This window comes from Puccinia triticina, chromosome 14A (assembly GCF_026914185.1).
Source record: "Puccinia triticina chromosome 14A, complete sequence".
NCBI classification, from domain to species: domain Eukaryota; kingdom Fungi; phylum Basidiomycota; class Pucciniomycetes; order Pucciniales; family Pucciniaceae; genus Puccinia; species Puccinia triticina.
The window spans coordinates 2829149-2848274 of record NC_070571.1 but is presented as its reverse complement, the minus strand read 5'-3'; the positions used below and the strand labels follow the sequence as shown (position 1 = coordinate 2848274).

The following is a 19126-nucleotide window of genomic DNA, read 5'->3' as shown; positions in this document are numbered from 1 at the left end:
GAGGGGGTACACACTCCCATTGATGGCCCGGCTATTCCGGTCATTGAGGGGAGTGTGAACCTTGTCTTGATCATTGTCAGGTACACACTCCCTTTGCGACCTGCCATCCGGCCTTCAAGAACAACTCACCAACCAAGCCGTCAATGGCCGACCCCAACCGGTCATTGAGAAGGGATCAAACTACTCCCCTCAATGGACATTTTGTCCCGGCCATTCTGGTCCGTTCCAGTATGACCAATAGCCGCGCCGGCGATTGGTATCAGTCATACTGGATGAGATCCGCCCGCGGCTGGGTGGGAGGATACGTACTTGACCTTTTTTTTTGTGTGTACATAACCATGGTTATTCTACCAAAGCAGAATTGCTTAGGCTAGATTCATCTCCCCCTAGAACGGAGTTTGGAGGAAATTCTAGCCCAGGCGGCGGCAGGAGAGTGACTTCATCATCTAATGGACAAGTTAGGAAGGCGCTGCGCACATTGAGCTGATGGATTTCCAGGTCGTTGTCCACCGCAAACGAGATGAGCAACCGCAGTGAGCAGGGGCGACCCGTTGGAGCAAACCTGGCTAGAAAATTTACGCCATGGGTCTGATCACGGAATCCCTGCGCACATATACGCGCCTTGAATTCAGTTACCTGATTCTTGTCACCCAGCTTTTTCCAAAAAGCCCACATTGCCGGTATCGGCGAGTCTGAGGAGAGACGGGGTCGCACCAGCCACACCTTGTGTTGATCCATATTCGCCTCCTCCTTCAATTCCGCCCCTCTCCAGCGCGAGGATTCAGGCGATTGCATAGCCTGCCAATGGTTCTGCGGCTTGGTGATCACTGTTGTGTGAAACATTTGGTGTCTTCCATAATTTCGGATGTTTGCCGGGTCTATGTCACTTGTGATGAGCGTCGGATGCCTAGGTCCAATGACTTTCAGTACGCGCCCGCTGGTTGGAGGCGCCGTCGGCAACTGATTCTGTTCTTGCTGTTGATGTTTGGAGACAGGATCATCAGGTCTTTCTTCCTCCTCTTGCTCGTCGTTACCAAGTCGCGGCCCTGGAGCTGAGTTGCCAAGTATGCGCCGTATGTCATCCTCTTCCTCCTGAATCTCCTCCTCATCCCTTCTCGCAAACTCCATTTCTTCTTCCTCAGTGAAGGGAAGCGGCTCGTCATCCGTGAAGGCCGGTAGCTTATTGATGCCATACACGTTGAGACTGCGGTCCTGAGCAGGGCATTCCGGAAAGGTGGTTTCATCCAAATGTACATGCTTCGATGTTACAATGACTTTGTCCTGGGGTCAATATATCCTGTACAATGAGAAATCATTATTGTACCCGAGCAGAACACCATCCCACGCAATGGGACCAAACTTTGTACCTTGATGCTGTTTTGGTTTCACTATCCAGGCGCGACATCCAAAGGGCCAAAAGAAGCGCATATTTGGTTTTATCCAAAACATGGTTTCCATTGGAGAAGCACGACTTCTTGCCAGAGACGGCAAGCAGTTGGTTGTGGCTGTAGCAGCTTTCACTGCTTCTCCCCACCACTCGGGCGCCATATTTGCCTGCATCATCAGTGTCCTGGTCATCTCAATGATTGTCCTATTTGCACGCTCCGCAAAACCATTGTGCTGCGGCGTGTACGGCGGGGACACGTTGTAAGACTCAAAAGTGGTTGTGAAACCCTTTTGCTGAATGGAGAAGGGGATGATGGAGGTGCAAACTCTGCCCTTCTATACTATCAGATAACAAGACCCACCAAGCTAAGCTTGGCAAGTTTTAATCAAGTGATAGGTCTGGTCTAGTTCCAGATGAAGTTGTTTGATGACAGGTATATGAGAGTTGAGAGGGTTTATGATGATGGAAAGGGTGAAAGTTGACTTGATGTTTCCGGTGGGGGTTGAACACAGGTCCTTGAGAGGGTGATATAAGAAGTTGAGAAGAGTGTCTGGACTGAGAAGGGTATATGTCTTAGTTGGGAGTTGAACCAGGAACCGGGTAACCCGTGACAGGTGCGTGATATGCAACCAGTGATATGAGAGTATGAGAATATGAGAGTGAGCTCAGTGGTTATTGCAGATAAGAGGGATGATATGGTATGTTATAAAAGTGTAAGGGTGATGATAATGGCTAATGGGTGATATCTGTATAACTGGTGGGTACTGAACTGAGGAACAACAACTGGGGGGAGGAGAGAGCACCTTTTATAGACAAATGTGAGAGATTTTAGCTACAAGGGGGACCCTGGATGAGGGATTTTAGCTGGTAGGCTGTGTACAAGTGGTGTCAGAAGATACTAAATACAGGCAAAAAAGTGGGGTGAGAAATGAAAGATGATGTCATACTAATGCAAGGAGTGCATAAACAAAGCAGGAACATGTCAAATACAGAGGTACTTCATGCAAGGGGTGCATGAGTGGTGTCAGACTAATGCAAGGAGTGCAGAAATGGGGTCAGAAGACTGCATGCAGCTGCAAGAGGTGAATAAATGAAGCGGGGACATGTCAAATACAGAAGAAATGGGGTTGGTCCCCTGCATATGCAGTGGAGATAAGAGGGATAGAATAGAGTATGTGTTTGGCTGGGGCTGAGTATGTGTATACCTGGGAAAGATGACTTGAGTCGGCGAACCAACTACTGTAGACTCCATCATATCAGAGGTGGGAAAAAGGTTCAAGATTGGAGCTGACAAAGAGCTGAACCATTTCCTATCAATAAAAATCTCCCGCAACCTGTCAAAAAATCACGTCTTCCTGAATCAAGCGCATTACATATTGGATGTCTGCTCTTGCTTTCTGGACGGTAACCATGCCTCTGTCCCAACCCCAACAAACTCCTCCTTCAAGGACCTTGTCCGTTGTCTACCTGAAGATCCACCCTCATCTGGTCCTTATCCCCAATTAATTGGCCCCCTGCTCTGGGTATCCCAGTGCACTTGCCCCGATGTGTCTTTCGCCGTAAACCACCTTTCTCAACACTTACGTGATCCGTCCAAAGCCCACTGGCAAGCAGCAGTACGGGTCCTCAACTACTTGTTTTTGACAAAGGATCTGAAGCTCCGCCTTGGCGGAGATCTGAAATTCTCTGGGTACTCCGACTCCGATTGGGCCAAGGATTGCAACAATCAACGCTCAACTTCAGCATACACCTACCGGATTGGTGACGGGGCAATTTCTTGGAAATCCCGCAAACAGGCCACTGTATCTCTATCCAGCACCAAAGCGGAATACAAGGACCTCTCTGACTCTTGTAAGGAGGGCTTGTGGCTACGACATCTGCTCACTGAACTTCAACTTCGTCCGGACACTCCAATCCCACTTCACGTTGACAACGCGGGCGCTGAGGCCCTTGCCAAAAATCCAGAACACCACACCCGCACCAAAAATATTCACGCGAGGTATCATTTTATCTGTGAATGCGTTCAACAGGAGGAAATCACCCTTCTCCATGTCTCAACAAGAGACATGCTTGCGGATATGTTAACCAAACCACTCCCACGTGTTGCGCTCAAAAATCACCGCAAGATGTTTGGTATCGTCTGGTGTTCCTTTCCCTTTTTCTCCCTTATGCCCTATCTCTTCTCTCCCTGTTCCCATCTTTCTCTTTCCTTTTCCTTTTTCTTTTCTTTCTCCCTCTCAATCTCATTTGTCTTTTTGTTTCTCTATCTTCTTTCCATGTGTGCAGCAAGGGGGGGTGTTGTGTTTCTTTTATGCTTTGCACATGTATTTCCCATTTCACATACATATCACAGTTTGTATTTAGTGTACCTGAGGCAGCGGACGTGGAAGGAAACTCTCCTCATCCTTCCACAAACATTGTCCGCTCCCCACATTGTGTCCGCTGGCCTCAGGTTAGCCAGTCTTCTCTTTCTTTCTTTCTTTCTTTCTTTCTTCCTCTGTTTACTTCTTCTCTCTCTCTGGCTCTTTTCTGTGTAATTACAATCATCCTTCCACAAACATTGTCCGCTCCCCACATTGTGTCCGCTGGCCTCAGGTTAGCCAGTCTTCTCTTTCTTTCTTTCTTTCTCTGTTTCCTTCTTCTCTCTCTCTGGCTCTTTTCTGTGTAATGAAAATCATCCTTCCACGAACATTGTCCGCTCCCCACATTGTGTCCGCTGTCCTCAGTTTTCCGCCCCGCTCACGCTCATCAGCCTGAGCCGCTCTGTGCATTCCCGCCCGCGCTATCCCCCAAGTGGACATTCTACCACACATGCCTATATAAATCACCACAGTGTGTTGAGGATGTACCTCAAAACACACCATAAGGCCGCAAGAAGACCTAGGCAAGAGCCATATCTCCAAATGGGAATCAGCCATTCCCGTTAGAGAAGAAAGCTTCTCCATTGAGATATCTAACCAAGGGAGCCGCATTGGTTAGAGACAACTTAAAGTAGGAACCTCCTCGGATGGAGGATTCCCCAGTTCATTTTCCCTCAAGATTCTCAGAACTGAAAACCTACCAAGCCCAAGCTATTACGACTGTTGTTGTGATTGGGGCTTTTCTAGTTATGTTCCCTTTCATCTTTCTCCTCCTCCTTTTCCTCCTCCTCTCTCTTCACTGTATTCCTCCTCTCTTCTCCTCTTTGTTTTCCCTCCTCTTATATTTGCTTCATACTCCATTTATCTTTGTAGTCCTTATACACTTTATCCGTTGTGGTAGACGGAAAAGTGGAAAAATAAAAAGGTTTTTCTATGCCACATAATTACTCATACTAGGCCTCAAGATACAATCAAATGGACCCCAGAAATGGCTTCTACGGCCAATTTCACCCTTGGTCACCACCGGAAGCACCCCTGGGCCCCCTCTAGTGTGGAAGTTACACCTCATGGACACCTATCACACGGCCAGCCCCAGGAACCCAGCTGTCACCTGCCTCAACCCAAGTTTCACAGTAGTACACATATACACATCATAGGATACAAAAATACATCTCCCCATCAGGCTACACTCATTACATATTAACTACATACACTCCTTTATATACATAGTATGACATCATTTACACTGTTTCTGCAGCCTCAGACTGTGTGTATACACTAATTCCCCCTGTATGACAGCTCATGCAGTCTACTGTCACCTCATGCATGCGTTGGAATGTTCTGTTGTATATTCTGAAATCATGTATGCACCCCTGGCATATTTAGAATGTTCTGTGGTATATTCTGACACCATTCATGCACCCCTGAGGGGTTATGACATCATTTGTATCTTCTCCCACCAGCTAAAATCCCTCACCCTGTTGTCTAGATTAGCTGAAGCCCTAACCCACAAGCCCCCTCTGGGGCTCCCCTTTTGTCTATAAAAGGAGCTCTCTCCACCCCCCGTGGTCTGCTCCCCAGTTCCTCACCCAGAACTCACAAGTCACCCAACACTCATCCACACTCAAATCCTAAAACCCTTATAACAATAAATCAACCCTTATAACAACAATTCAACCCTTATAACAAAGTAATTAAAACACTTACACATTGCCAGTCAAACAGATTTCATCTGGAACAGACCAGACCTATCACTTAATAAAACTTGCCAAGCTGAGCTTGGTGGGTCTTGTCAACCCTGGGTCACTACGCTAACCATAGCGGTTAGCGTAGCGTAGCGCAGCGCAAATGCGCTATTTTTTAGCGTAGCGTTAGCGCAATTGCACGCATATGCGCTAACGCTACGCGCACGCAGTGCGCAGCTATTTTAGCTGATAGCGTAGCGTTAGCGCAGATGCGCGCAATTGCGCTAACACTACACATCCAGGGCGCAAAAGAGCGCGCGCTACGCTGCGCTACAGCGCCTTTAGCAGGAAAAAAGGGCTTTTTTTCCGCTAAAAGCGCTGTAGCGCAGCGCAGCGTAGCGTAGCGACTGTAGCGGCGCGCTAACGCTAACAAAGAATTGGCGCGCTGACAGCGCCGCTGAAAATTAGCGCAGCGTAGCGGCGCTAACAGCGCGCTAACGCTATGCAAAATAGATGGCCGCTTTTTGCCGCTACGCCAACGCGTAGTGCTGAAATAGCGTAGAGTAGCAACCCAGTGTTGGTCTTGTTGACTGATAACAGAAGGGCAGATCTTGCAACTCCATCATACCCTTCAAAAGTCAGCAAAAGAATTTCATTACCACTTTTGAGTCTTACACCGTTAGTTTCAGCATTCAGAGGTGAGTCACTTTAGAGACCACCCCTGAAATTTGGGGGCCTCATCGGGAGATTTCACCCAAGATCTTTTTTCTTTTCCCTTTTTCCTCTCTCTCCCTAAGAAGTGGTCTTTTGACACTCTTGCTCACCAAGATTGTTTGATTTGGTACTACGCACTAGAATCAGTTGATTTAGTTGTTGACTCACTAAGATCATTTGATTTAGTTGAATAAAGATTATCGCTGATATCTTCCAAACCCGTAAGCCAAAAAGCCTTGAGATATACCTCTGATCAAAGTTCCGATTGACTTACTCTGCATTGTGCTCCGCTCGGAGATTTTTTCCAGCTTCCTGACTTCAGACTTTATTCTTTGCTTTCAATTCAAAATTACTATCTCTACATAGTAACCGTTAAAGCTCATCAGTAAGCTAGTTATCCAAAACTAGTTGTTGGATGAAATGTCAATTGCATGTCACATTGTAAAGTCGCGGACTCAAGATAGTTTCTAGAGGATTCTCTGAAAGCAATCCATCAGCAAACAAACTCAGAACCATTAAACTCCAGATCTCAAATCAATTACACCATCACCTTGAAGAATCATTGGTATCAACTCAAGCTCAGTGAATATCTTGTTGTACAACAAATCTTGTAGGGAGTGCTCATTCAGGGGGAGGCCAAGAGGTACTCATTTCTTGATATTTGATGGTCAATGTTGTTTCACTTATATTCTAGCTGTTTGTTATTGTTTTATGCTTCTTAGTCTGTCAATCTCGTCACATCACATTTCTCAAGTAGTCTGTTAAAATATCAACACACTTAACCTAGGTAAATCTTACTATTCTTTGATTTTTTTATGATGTTTTATATTTCATTAACTCACTGTTTTATTTCTAGTATGTAATACTACTGGTTTTAAAGAGTTTGCAATTAAGATTGACCTCATCAAACTACACTAGTCAAACCTTTTTTTCTACTAAAAAGCTGAACATAGCAAACTTGTGCCTGAATTCAGTGTGCAGACAACTGTCTTTACACAAGTTCTTTCCTTTCATTGGTCCTTTGGAGAACCCCAACGCCAATCCTACTAGTCCTCCAGGCAACACCAGCGTAGCAGACTTGGGTAGCATAGGACAACAGTTTGTAGATTCCTTCAGACCGCGCGGACAGACAGATCCGCCTCAAGTCTCCACTGACAGAGTAGTTCATGCAGACACTCCCTTACCTACAGGACGTTCTGTGCCAGAGGCAGCTCCCTTATTCAGGAATCCTGTTGAAGGAAGCAGCCCTACACGGCGTACGCACTTTTAAGGTTTTTCTCCAAAAAACCTTTGAAGTGGGTGATTTCATTTGGAGGACCTCTGAAGTCAAGGTCCTTTGCACATTCTCCGAAGTATCTCCCAAGTTTCCCCAAAGTTGCGGCGAAATCTTCTAAGTCCATTCGAATGTGACAGAAATGTCCGTCCAACCAGCGGGTTGGACCGGATCAATACCCACTCTGAAGGGCCTTCGGAGGTGGAACCCTGGCCTCCCAAGGATATTCGGAGGTCATTCGGAGGCCCTTTGGATGTTATCCACTCCAAAGGGCCTCCAAATGACATCTTAAGGATATTTGGAGGTCATCCGGAGGCCCTTTGGATGTCATCCACTCCGAAGGGCCTCCAAATGACATCCCAATGTCCTTGGGAGGCCAGGATTCCAGCTCCAAAGGCCCTTCGGAGTGGATAACATCCAAAGGGCCTCCGAATGAACTCCCAAGGATATTCGGAGGTCATCCGGAGGCCCTTTGGATGTTATCCACTCCAAAGAGCCTCCGAATGACATCCCAAGGATATTTGGAGGTCATCCAGATGCCCTTCGGATGTTATCCACTCCAAAGGGCCTCCGAATGACATCCCAAGGATATTCGGAGGTCATCCGGCCGGCCACCAGTGAAATGCAGGTCGTTCTTGGAGACCTTTGAGGATCAGACAAAGAGATACTTCTCCAGCGACTTTGGACACGACAAAGACGAGCCAAAGGAGGAGAGTTCATCAAGGGTTGATCAACTAGAATCATTGGCTTCTTTGTTGGATCCTTTGACGCAAGCACTCCCGACACCAAAGCAAGTGAAGACCAACAGTCAACCTGCCACCCCTGCAAGCTCAACCTCACCGGCCAACCTATCCATGGACCAGTATCTCTCCATCTGCCACATCGAGCCCACGGACTCGGTCACACGAGCTGTGATCAAGAATAACTTGCTCTACCACTGGTTGATCTTCAAGACCACCTCCGTCAGGACCCTCTGCAAGCTTGGTATGCACTACGGGCCTGCAGTTTTGCTCACCAAGGGCGTCCACGAGGCCATGAAGCAACTCAACCAGATTTCCTGATATGTTCTGTCCCACTATCCCCCACGCCTACTGCTCTTCCATTCCTTTTTCTTTGATCCCAATTGTGCTGTTAATTCCTTGCCCCACCCTTCTCTTTCTTGATTGGACCTTGTGAAAATTTATAACTTTCAGGCACAAGAAATAAGAGGGCTAAGATGAGTATTGATAAGAACTCAAGAATTGGGGTAGTGAGCATGACTCTCTCACCGGGGCACGGAGAAAGAATGAGGAGAACCAATGTGGTAGACGGAAAAGTGGAAAAATAAAAAGTTTTTTTCTATGCCACATAATTACTCATACTAGGCCTCAAGATAACACCAAATGGACCCCAGAAATGGATTTTGCGGCCAAATTCACCCCAAGTCACCACTGGAAGCACCCTTGGACCCCCTCTAGTGTGGAAGTTACACCCCACCAAACACCTATCACACAGCCAGCCCCAGTAACCCAGCTGTCACCTGCCTCAACCCAAGTTTCACAGTAGTACACATATACACATCATAGGATAAAAAAATACATCTCCCCATCAGGCTACACTCATTACATATTAACTACATACACTCCTTTATATACATAGTATGACATCATTTACACTGTTTCTGCAGCCTCAGACTGTGTGTATACACTAATTCCCCCTGTATGACAGCTCATGCAGTCTACTGTCACCTCATGCATGCGTTGGAATGTTCTGTTGTATATTCTGAAATCATGTATGCACCCCTGGCATATTTAGAATGTTCTGTGGTATATTCTGACACCATCCATGCGCCCTTGGGGGGTTATGACATCATTTGTATCTACTCCCACCAGCTAAAATCCCTCACCCTGTTGTCTAGATTAGCTGAAACCCTAACCCACAAGCCCCTTTGGGGCTTCAATTTTTTCTATAAAAGGAGCTCTCTCCACCCCCAGTGGCCTGCTCCCCAGTTGCTCACCCAGAACTCACAAGTCACCCAACACTCATCCACACTCAAATCCTAAAACCCTTATAACAATAAATCAACCCTTATAACAAAGTAATTCAACCCTTATAACAATTAAAACACTTACACGTTGCCAGTCAAACAGATTTCATCTGGAACAGACCAGACCTATCACTTCATAAAACTTGCCAAGCTGAGCTTGGTGGGTCTTGTTGACTGATAACAGAAGGGCAGAGCTTGCAACTCCACCATACCCTTCACCATTCAGCAAAAGGGTTTCATTACCACTTTTGAGTCTTACACCAATAATTTTTAAATTGCTTGTTGTATGCTAGTTTTAAATAGACTAACAACAAGTGGCCAAAATTTGGTTAGAAGAAAAAACAAAAGGAAGGTGAATATGAGACAAGTTCCAAGTATTCTATCTCAGAGACTATGTTTGATACACGTATGACAAAATTTTATCTACTACTCACGGTTCTTAGACTACATGGTGTGATAAATTCTGTACTAAAAGTGATTCTGACAATGCTTGAGAATGATATAAAACAAGTTTCAGAGGTGAAAGTAAAAGGAATCTGACAGAATTCCAACAGACCTGAAAGCTCATGGCCACCTTGTGTGTTTCTGTGTTATTCTTTTCTTGGGATTTATTTTTCTTCTTGTGATTTACTCTAAATCATGCTTGCTTATACTATTTGCCTTTGAATAAAAAAGGCAATTCACCTGTGCCTTACTGGACATAAGATGCAGACTTGCTTCAAGAATGATGGAGAGAAAATATAATGCTAGTTTCATGAATCAATGTTGGCATAAGAAAATATAATGCTAGTTTCATGAATCAATTTTGGCATAAAACATCTTGCTACATTCATTAAATGAATGGATGCAGTGAAAATTTATTGGCTACATCCATTGGAAGAAATGGACGGGATGAAAAAAGCAACCAAATTCCACAGAGACAGAGTATAAATGCTACAGCAACAAAACCATTTGATGGGACAATCAGATTTTGATCTAATCACTGAAATCATCAGGTTCATTTTCCCCACGCCATTTCTGGAGTCCCTTGTGCAATGCTTGCATCATTTGTGATTCCGGAATTTATTGGGGTTGCAAGAAAGATTCACGGCGGTGGATCTCACCCTCATGATGTGCAAATGAATTCAGCAGATAACTGTTATATTTAGTGTGTTGAATGTGATGACAGAAAGATGTTCCCTCCTGTTGCTTGTTGACTGGCACCGCCCGTTCAATCATACCACAACCTCCATCAAAGCAGTTATGCTGTACATTGAGACAACACTTGACCATCTGTTGGGAAATGTTAGCAATCAGTTCTCTATTTAATTTCCTGAGTTTCACTGATGTTTTTCAAATCAGAGCTGAGACTTACATAGACCGGTACAATGCTTGATGTGGAACTTTTGGATAGTGTACACATTCGTGTATGTGTGTTTATGTCCCCCTGTGTGCATTCCACACGACACAAATAGAATTTATTCCCTGGAGATACCTCCCAGACTGATTGAACACATGCTATCTCATGGCTATTGTGGTTTCCTTTCTCCTATTGGCCGCACAAAATTGTGAGTGCTATTATTCCTGGTTATCAGAGGTAGAATTTTTGCTCACCAAATAAAACATTCCCTTGTGAATGGTTTCCTTTGAATTAAGTTTGATTGAAGACACTTGCCTGATGCTACAGTTTGGGAAGTTTGATCTCAGTGGCGGTGGAATAGGTTCTTCATCACATGGGTTCACTTTTGGATTGTGTAAGTAGGGGTAGGAAATGGGGCTGTTGATTTTTACAATTTGTCTTTTGCAATGTTGGTACATTGCAAAATTAAGAAGTTGTAAAACTACATAATACACCCAAATCAAATAATTTTACAATTTCACACAGGAATGGAGGCACCGCAAAACAAGAGATTGCAAAAATTAGATTGCAAATTTGTACATGGGACCAAAACTTGCGCAAAATTACAATCTAATTCTTACCATCACAGCCCATTGCAAAAATGACTATTGTAAAATTGCATCCACAAGCCAAAACAAATAGTTTTGCAATTTGGTTTCTTTAAAATGTGGAGCCAATGTAAAGAAGCCCGCTGTAAAGATACATTTTTTTACTCAGGCATGTAATTTTACAATTCCTTAGAAAAACAAAGTTGCTGCAAAATGCCAAAAAAAAAAATCTTGGCAGAACTGTTGCGTACTTGTGTGGAAGAAACCAAACAGGCTAGCATTACAAAGATCAACGTAAAGATTTCCTTCTTGGAGTACCACATAAGCACTGACAAGGCTAGGCTTAGGAAGATGAGCGTAATCAGGTTGCCTAACAAGGATTCCATTGGCATAGTCATGCTTGATTGAGAAGACCTATGCCTTCCTTTTTGATCAACCAGAAGCGGTCCAACAATGTCCAAGGAATAGCATGCCAAAACTGATCATTTAGACAGCAATCCCACAGGGTACTCCAACCAGCCTCACTTAGACAAAGTCCAATGGAATGAAAAATTGTTTGTCAGTACCCAATCATTGCGCCTTTTTTGGTTTCATCAACATTCACTGGTGTTTGCGTACCATGGTTGATGTGCCAGTTCTTGAGATTGGAATGGCGCTCTGTAAAGTGTATGTTCGGGCTTTCTAGAATTAGGCGCAACAATAAATAACAAAGTAAAAAAGGGGGAAAAGATTATGATTGATGGAATCAGAAAACAAAATCACTCACTGTTTGACCTTGGATTTGGAACTTGTGTTGCAAGGCCACCGTGTCTCTTTTGCCCGTCTCATACGGCATTACAGTTTCCAGGGGCACCACATGGTCGTCGCTGAAGTTTTCTCGACGAATTCAAAGGCAGGTGAGATGGAGTAAGATTGGGCGGGGTCCATGAGTTCCTGGCCTTCAACTTAGATCAATTCTCCCTTTGAGTAGAGCTTAGCTGAGTTCGAAAGAAGCAGCAGAACCCCACGTAAAGAAAATTTGCTTTGAGCATTCAGCCGGTAGATCACAGCAGTATGAGATGAATTTGATAATTTTACCACCAGCCCGGCGGACAGTATTGATCATTTTGACGGCTTGAAGGTGATTGATTCCAGAGTCCAAGCCAATCTTGTTCAAGCCAATGATACCAGCCTTCTTGGGTTGGTCATCAGGCGCTCGCATAGCAGGACTGACATAGCTTGTAGTAACAACGTTCTTCTTGAACTCAATGGCGCTATTGATGATTTTGGCATGATGCATGTAGGGTACGAGGGAGATGATCAAATCATGCTTGAAAACCGCTTTGTCTAAAACCTCCGCGTTGTTGAGATTGAGGGAGATGCACTTGGCTTCCCGGGGCAAGTCAGTGGCGAATCGCTCGGCTTTCCAGAGGTTCAATGAAGCGACTGTCACTTGGTATTTGGGGCGTCGGAGAAGATAGTACGAGCAGGCTGGGCTATAAATTCAGGACCAATGGGCAGGATTTTTTTTGCCGGGATCGATCAGATGATTGAGCTGAGGCAGATTTGTCGGGTGTGTCGAGGTTTGCTTTTGCGGCCTCGATGACTTTGCGAGCGAGCTCGCGGCGAGGCAGTCATGTCGAAGTGGCCTTGAGGCTCATGAGCACAGGGATCAAGATGTAGAGCTCGGGGATGGTGCGGAAGGCGGGCAAGTCGCGGACATGGTTGAGCAGGAGGCCTATGTTACAGCTGCTGAGGACAAAGATCCGGAGGGAGGGCAAGGTCTGGACTCTGGAGACGAGTGTGGGTACGGAGACGGTTGTCGGCTGCGGGTGATGCTGGTTGGGCTGTGGAGGGGCCGGGTGTGCCAAACTTCAGTTAGGATAGATTGGGATATGGCCGGTGGTTTTTCTTGACCAGGATATTCACGTAAAGGAGTACTTTGTGATTTTGAGGGGAGGGGTTTGTTAGGGTTTGTTAGATGAAAAATTCAAGCTCATTGGGTAGTCTAACTTAACTAAGTCATTGCTTCGCTCCCCCAAGGAGGAGGGAATTTAGTGCACTTGGTGTGGCCGGGTGCATGAAGCCGGATGTTGTTGAGCGGATCAATGGGGAGACCGTTGGGTCTAGCCCTACTTAGGTCAACAGTGATATAATCTTCCCAGAGGTTATGTTGAGCTGCAAGTTAGAGGCATTGTAAGGTAAGATATTGTAAAGTTAATTGATTGGTAGGTTATATACAGTTTTACATACATTGTAACATGCATTGTAACGTGGCAGGTTGTAAAAGTACAGGATAGAGGTCACCAGGGTGTGAATTACAAATTGTGATTTACAACCTGTTACTTTACATTGTGTGGTTGGTAACACATAAATTGCAAAACTAATTTAATTAGGGGTTTTATACATTTTTACAATGCCCCCACTTTACAATGGGGGGGCATTGTAAAAGACAGTTTGTAAAATTCACCCACCCCGTAGGAAATCATGTGGTTCACTGATTTGGAGTTGTAACCAAAATACCGTTGAATATGTTCATTTTGTGCAAAAATGTTTGTAACTTCTGATGTTGCTTGGAAGTATTCTCCCGTTTGGCAATCATGAATGTAGGCACCAGAAAATAAGAGCCTCTCAATGTGATAATTTCTGAATGGGAGAGCCAGATTATGACTGGGAGCTTGTCTATTGGAATGGATTGACGCAGTGCGTACTATGCCATTGTAACTCTCAAATTTCTCTGTTGCAAAAAGAATTGGAGGTCCAAATTGTCTGATCAATTGAGGGAGGTGTAGCAGCATGTGGATTAGAGATCGCCGGGGGACCCGGGTACCCGTGGCGGGTGCGGGTACCTGCGGTCATTTTGGGCATATTTAGATACCCGGACTCGGACCCGGCACCCGTAGGGCGGGTACCGGCGGTACCCGTGGCGGGTATCACGGGTACTGCCTACGATTCAACCCTCTAGCCGGTCTATGCCGGCTTTGAGGGTGGTGTAACCTCTTGATGACCGACAGGACCCTGGAGAGCCCCTACCAAGCCGACATATGTGGCACGTATCCGGGGGACATTTTTTTGCAAAATGCTCCTGATGTAATTCAGCGGAAACGTATCCAAATCAAATTTTTGTCCCAAGATGATCCTGATGTGGTCAGTATCTTTTTGGCATTTCCTAGAAACCAAAACCAAATATTTGGGTCTTGGGTTCAATTCCCCCCCAAAAAAGGTTTTTTTTTGCCCCATTGTTCCCTTTAGGCCTTTATTGTTCAAAATCCTCCTTATGTACACCGCATCTAATCCGGGTCTAATTGGGAAAAACCCAATGTCCCCACGTATCCAAAACCCTGAATTCCAGGAATTTACATATGTCGGCTTGGTTGGGACTTTCCGGGGTCCTTGACCGATACAGACCGGTCATCAAGGGGGTATATACCCTCTCCATGCCTGACCTGGGCCAGGTATCGAGAGGGTGTATGTATACCCTCTCAATGTCTGGTCTGTGCTGGACACCGAGAGGGCATACAGTCTTGATGACCGGCACAGACCGGACATCGAGAGGGCATACAGTCTCGATGACCGGCACAGACCGGACATCAAGAGGGTGTGTGCATACCCTCCCAATGTCCGGTCTTAGCCGGTCATCGAGAGTTTACACCACCCTTGAAGCCGGCATAGACCGTCATCGAGGGTGTATATACCCTCTTGGTGCCCGGTCTGGGCCGGATATCAAGAGGGTATGTCTGCGTGTGAATTCTCGATGTCCGGTCTGGGCCGGACATTGAGAGTGGATGCCCCCTCGGTGTCCAGCACATACCGGACATCAAGAGGGCATACATATACCCTCCCAATGTCCGCTGTGTGCCGGACATCGAGAGTGTATGGCCCCTTGGTGTCCAGCACATACCGGACATCGAGAGGGCATATCCCGCTGTCCGCTCTGTGCCGGACATCAAGAGTGTATGCCCTCTTGGCGTCCAGCATGTGCTGGTAGGGATGGTAATCGGGCGGGCTCGGGCCGCCTGCGGGCTGGCCCGACGCAGCCCGGGAACTTGATGGACGGGCCGGGCCGGGCCAGCCTCATTCAAATGATGTCCAAACCCAAACCCGTTTATGACTCGGGCTGCCCATGGACAGCCCGCGGGCCGCCGGCGGGCCCCGCCCAAAAACCATAAGGAGCCAGAAAAATAAAAATAAAAATAAGAATTTAGGATAAATAGCCTTCAAAATTGTTTCTACTTGATTCCCAGGGAGGAGCAGTGAAAAAACATTGGTGAAAAAATAATTTGCGTGTATAAATTTAGTAATGACGAGGGAAATAACAAGAAAAATCACTGCAAGGCTGCCCGCTTGGCAGCCTTGATCCAGTCTTGAGAGCAGATCAATGCCTCGACAGAATCTTCATTCAGGCGCATTCGATCATCATCAAGAACTCGCCCGCCTGTAGAGAAAGCCGACTCAGAGGCTACTGATGTTGTTGGGACCATGAGCACTGTCCTGGCAATCTTCAATAGTGATGGGAATCGAGGTGAATTCATTTTCCACCAGCCAAGCAGGTCGAACTCGGAATCAGAATTGTCGGAGAGGATCACATTTCGTTCTTCGAGGTAAAGATCCAACTCAGCCGCAGGTGCATTCGGCGAAGCTTCAACGGTTCCAGCCATGTACTGATGGAAGGCAGTCAAGTCCTTGTTGATTGCCTTTGTTGGCCTCGTTTGATTTTGATTGGCGGTTGGCTCAGCGGCAGATGATGAAGCTGGAGCATACAGGTTCCATAGTTGAAAGACGGTCGATCGCACATTTCCGACAAATTCATTGATGTCCTGGTCGGGCGCGGTGTGCTGCTCGAGATGAAAGCGGAGGTATCGCATCTTAAAACGGGGGTCAAGAATAAGACCAATGGCCAGGAGTTCCTTTGATGGTTCCCAATACTTTTCAAATTTGGCCTTCATCGGCTTGATCATGTCTTTGAGGTTCACGAGATCGCTTGGATGGGCCGCATAATGGTTTAGTTGATGTTCAACGGCCGACATCGCTCGATATCCATAATTGATGGTTGGATATTGGGTGCCACTCAACAAAACCGTTGCTAAAACAAGACCGATATAAGTGACTCGGTCCAAAATGGTCCAATAAACAAAATTGAGAAGAAAAATAAACACCAACCTTGATAAAATGGCTCAAGGAAGTTTTCCATTGAAGCCAGTTCCTCCCATTGAGCCTCGGTCGGGCAGTAGTCATACTTATCGTCTTGGATTGCTAGTTCCTCGAAGGCTAGCTTGTAGGGTAAGGAAGACTCAATCATTAGGTAAGTGGAGTTCCACCGCGTCGGAACGTCCTTACAAGGTCGTTTCTTGTCGAGTTCGATGTCAACTGCAGTGAGCGCCTTTTCAAAGGCATCCATGCGGCTTGGTGATCCGTGGATGTAATGAACACTGTTGCGTAGTTGATCAACAGCTGAACCGGAGAATTTGAGCCCATCCTTGACGATGAGGTTGATGATGTGGGCTAAGCAGCGCACATGGAAATAACACGAGGTTGCACCGCCCGGAGTAGCAGAGCGATCATCCACATATCGTCGAAGTCTAACGAGGGCTGCTGTGTTTGAGGCTGCGTTGTCAACTGTGACAAAAGCTAGCTTGTTGATAAGCTTCCAATCACGTAGTACTTGACTGAGTCGGTCGGAAATAGCAGGGCCGGAGTGCGGAGGCGGAAGTGGTCGGAAACTGATGATTAACTTCTCAAGGCTCCATTGTGCGCTGATATAGTGGGCCGTGATCACCATATATCCAGTGAGATCGGAGGCCGTCCATAGATCGGTTGTGAGTGCAACATGGTCGGCGTCCTTTGCGATGAGAGCGATAAAGGTCGCTTTTTGTTTGTTGAAAAATTTGATGCAATTGTTTCGCAGAGTCTGGCGTCCGGGCATCTTGAATTGAGGCTGAGTTTCTTTCATGAAATTGACAAAGCCTTCGTGCTCAGCCATTGCAAAGGGGTATTCATGTTGAATTACCATTTCTGCCATTCGTTTGCGAGATTGATCTTGATTGTATATCCAGACGGTGTGGCCGGCAGATTTGATCGACGAGCTAAAGTTCAAAAGACCTTGTGCCACCATGACACCGCCTTTCTCAACGAGACATTTCTTCGAGTGTCGATGGAGATGGTTGGTTCCAGCAGACGAGGCGCCTACAAGCTTCACTTCGCAGTAATTGCACTTGGCCTTCTCCTTGCCATCTGTGTCTAGAAAATGATGCCCATACCAAAGAAATTAAGAATGTTAGTATAATATTGGAATGGCTAGAGCAGGAAATATGGGAAGATTCAGGAAAGCAGAAAGATAATAACTCACCTATGAACTTGGAGAAGTGCTCCCACACACCACTCGTGAGTTTTCGCCTCTTTGATTGGCTGCCGCTGATCTCTTCTTGTGATTCGCTCTGGGTATCTGCTGGCAGTGGAGTCGGAGGCGGGTCATCACCAGATCAATTTGGTTGCATATTCGGTCCAGTGGAAGAGACTGGAATGTCGCTTTCCTCGCCAGTCGATTCAGCCATGTAGTCAAGGGTTGACGCCAAAAGTTGATAGCCGAGAGTCGATAGGTGTTCCGGTTCGTAGTTGGCAAGCGGATATCTGATAGATTTGGGGGTGGTGGTTGAACGGGTGGATTCGACGGCGGTGGTGGATGCAACGGCGGTGGTGGATGCGACGGCGGTGGGGGGAGTGGTGGGGTGTGTATTTTTTTGGTTCAGTCGTGCACTGCTCTTTGGCTATGGGGGGCGGTGGGGAGGGGTGTGGGGCTGAGGAGGATGGCGGTGGGGGGGATTCGACGGTGGTGGTGGCTGGATGGTGGGGGATTCGACGGCGGTGTGGGATTCGACGGCGGTGGTGGCTGGATGGTGGTGGGTGGCAGGGGATCGGTGGCGCTAGCTGTATCATGTGAGACTCACAGTGCACACGATATCCGCTTGGGTCCCCGCCCCCGGCCTATTCGGGGGTGGCCCGGCGGGACCCGACGGGCCGCCCGCCCCGGCCCGGATACAGTGGCGGGTCTGCCGGGTCGGGCCGACATTGATTTTTTCTCGCAAGGCGTCGCCCGAGCCCGACCCGAACCCGGGGCGGGTTCGGGCCGCCGGCCGGCCGGCCCGCCCGATTATCATCCCTACTGTGCTGGACACCAAGAGGGTTGGGTTAGCGGGGGCCATGATCGCGCTGCAAATGCAGCGGGTACCTGGACGGGTACCCGCCATCCAAATTTACATACCCGGACCCGCACACGGCACCTGCGGGCGGGTACCCGCCAAGGGCTGGCGGGTACCCGCCCACAGATACCGGGTACCCCCCACGGGTACCCACGGGCGATCTCTAATGTGGATCTTTGGTTTATTTGACCATCTGCCTGACATTTTAGATATGTGATACATAAACTACCGGATAACAGCTGTGAGTTCTTGTAAGTACTCTTACAGATCGCAGATGGTCGTCTGAAAAACCATACTTGCTATGTAGCACATTGAGAACCATAGATCCTTCAGGTCTTCTGTCATATATGGGAAAAATACAATTGTGGCCACCTGCAATATTATTCAAAAATCTTTACCAATAAAGGATGCATGGTGGGCCATCATGTAAGTGGCCTGAAGTGGTGGGAAATTGAGTGCATCAGTATTGAAGGATTGTAATCTGGCTTCCACTTCTTTTAGGTGCCTCTTGCTCAGCCAATTTTTCATGAAGTCAGCCAAAAGATATTTCACGCAACCAAGGAGGACTAGTACATGTAGT

General features: G+C 46.8%; 1 protein-coding gene across 1 annotated transcript; it reads right to left on the bottom strand.

The window, feature by feature from the left end:
• Positions 1-12344: 12344 nt before the first annotated feature.
• Positions 12345-12988, bottom strand: PtA15_14A275 (uncharacterized protein; the record flags this gene model as incomplete). The annotated part of the gene is made up of 2 exons (XM_053162974.1): positions 12345-12841; positions 12958-12988. The coding sequence occupies 2 exons, from the start codon at positions 12986-12988 to the stop codon at positions 12345-12347; spliced, it is 528 nt and encodes a 175-aa protein (XP_053026947.1).
• Positions 12989-19126: the final 6138 nt, after the last annotated feature.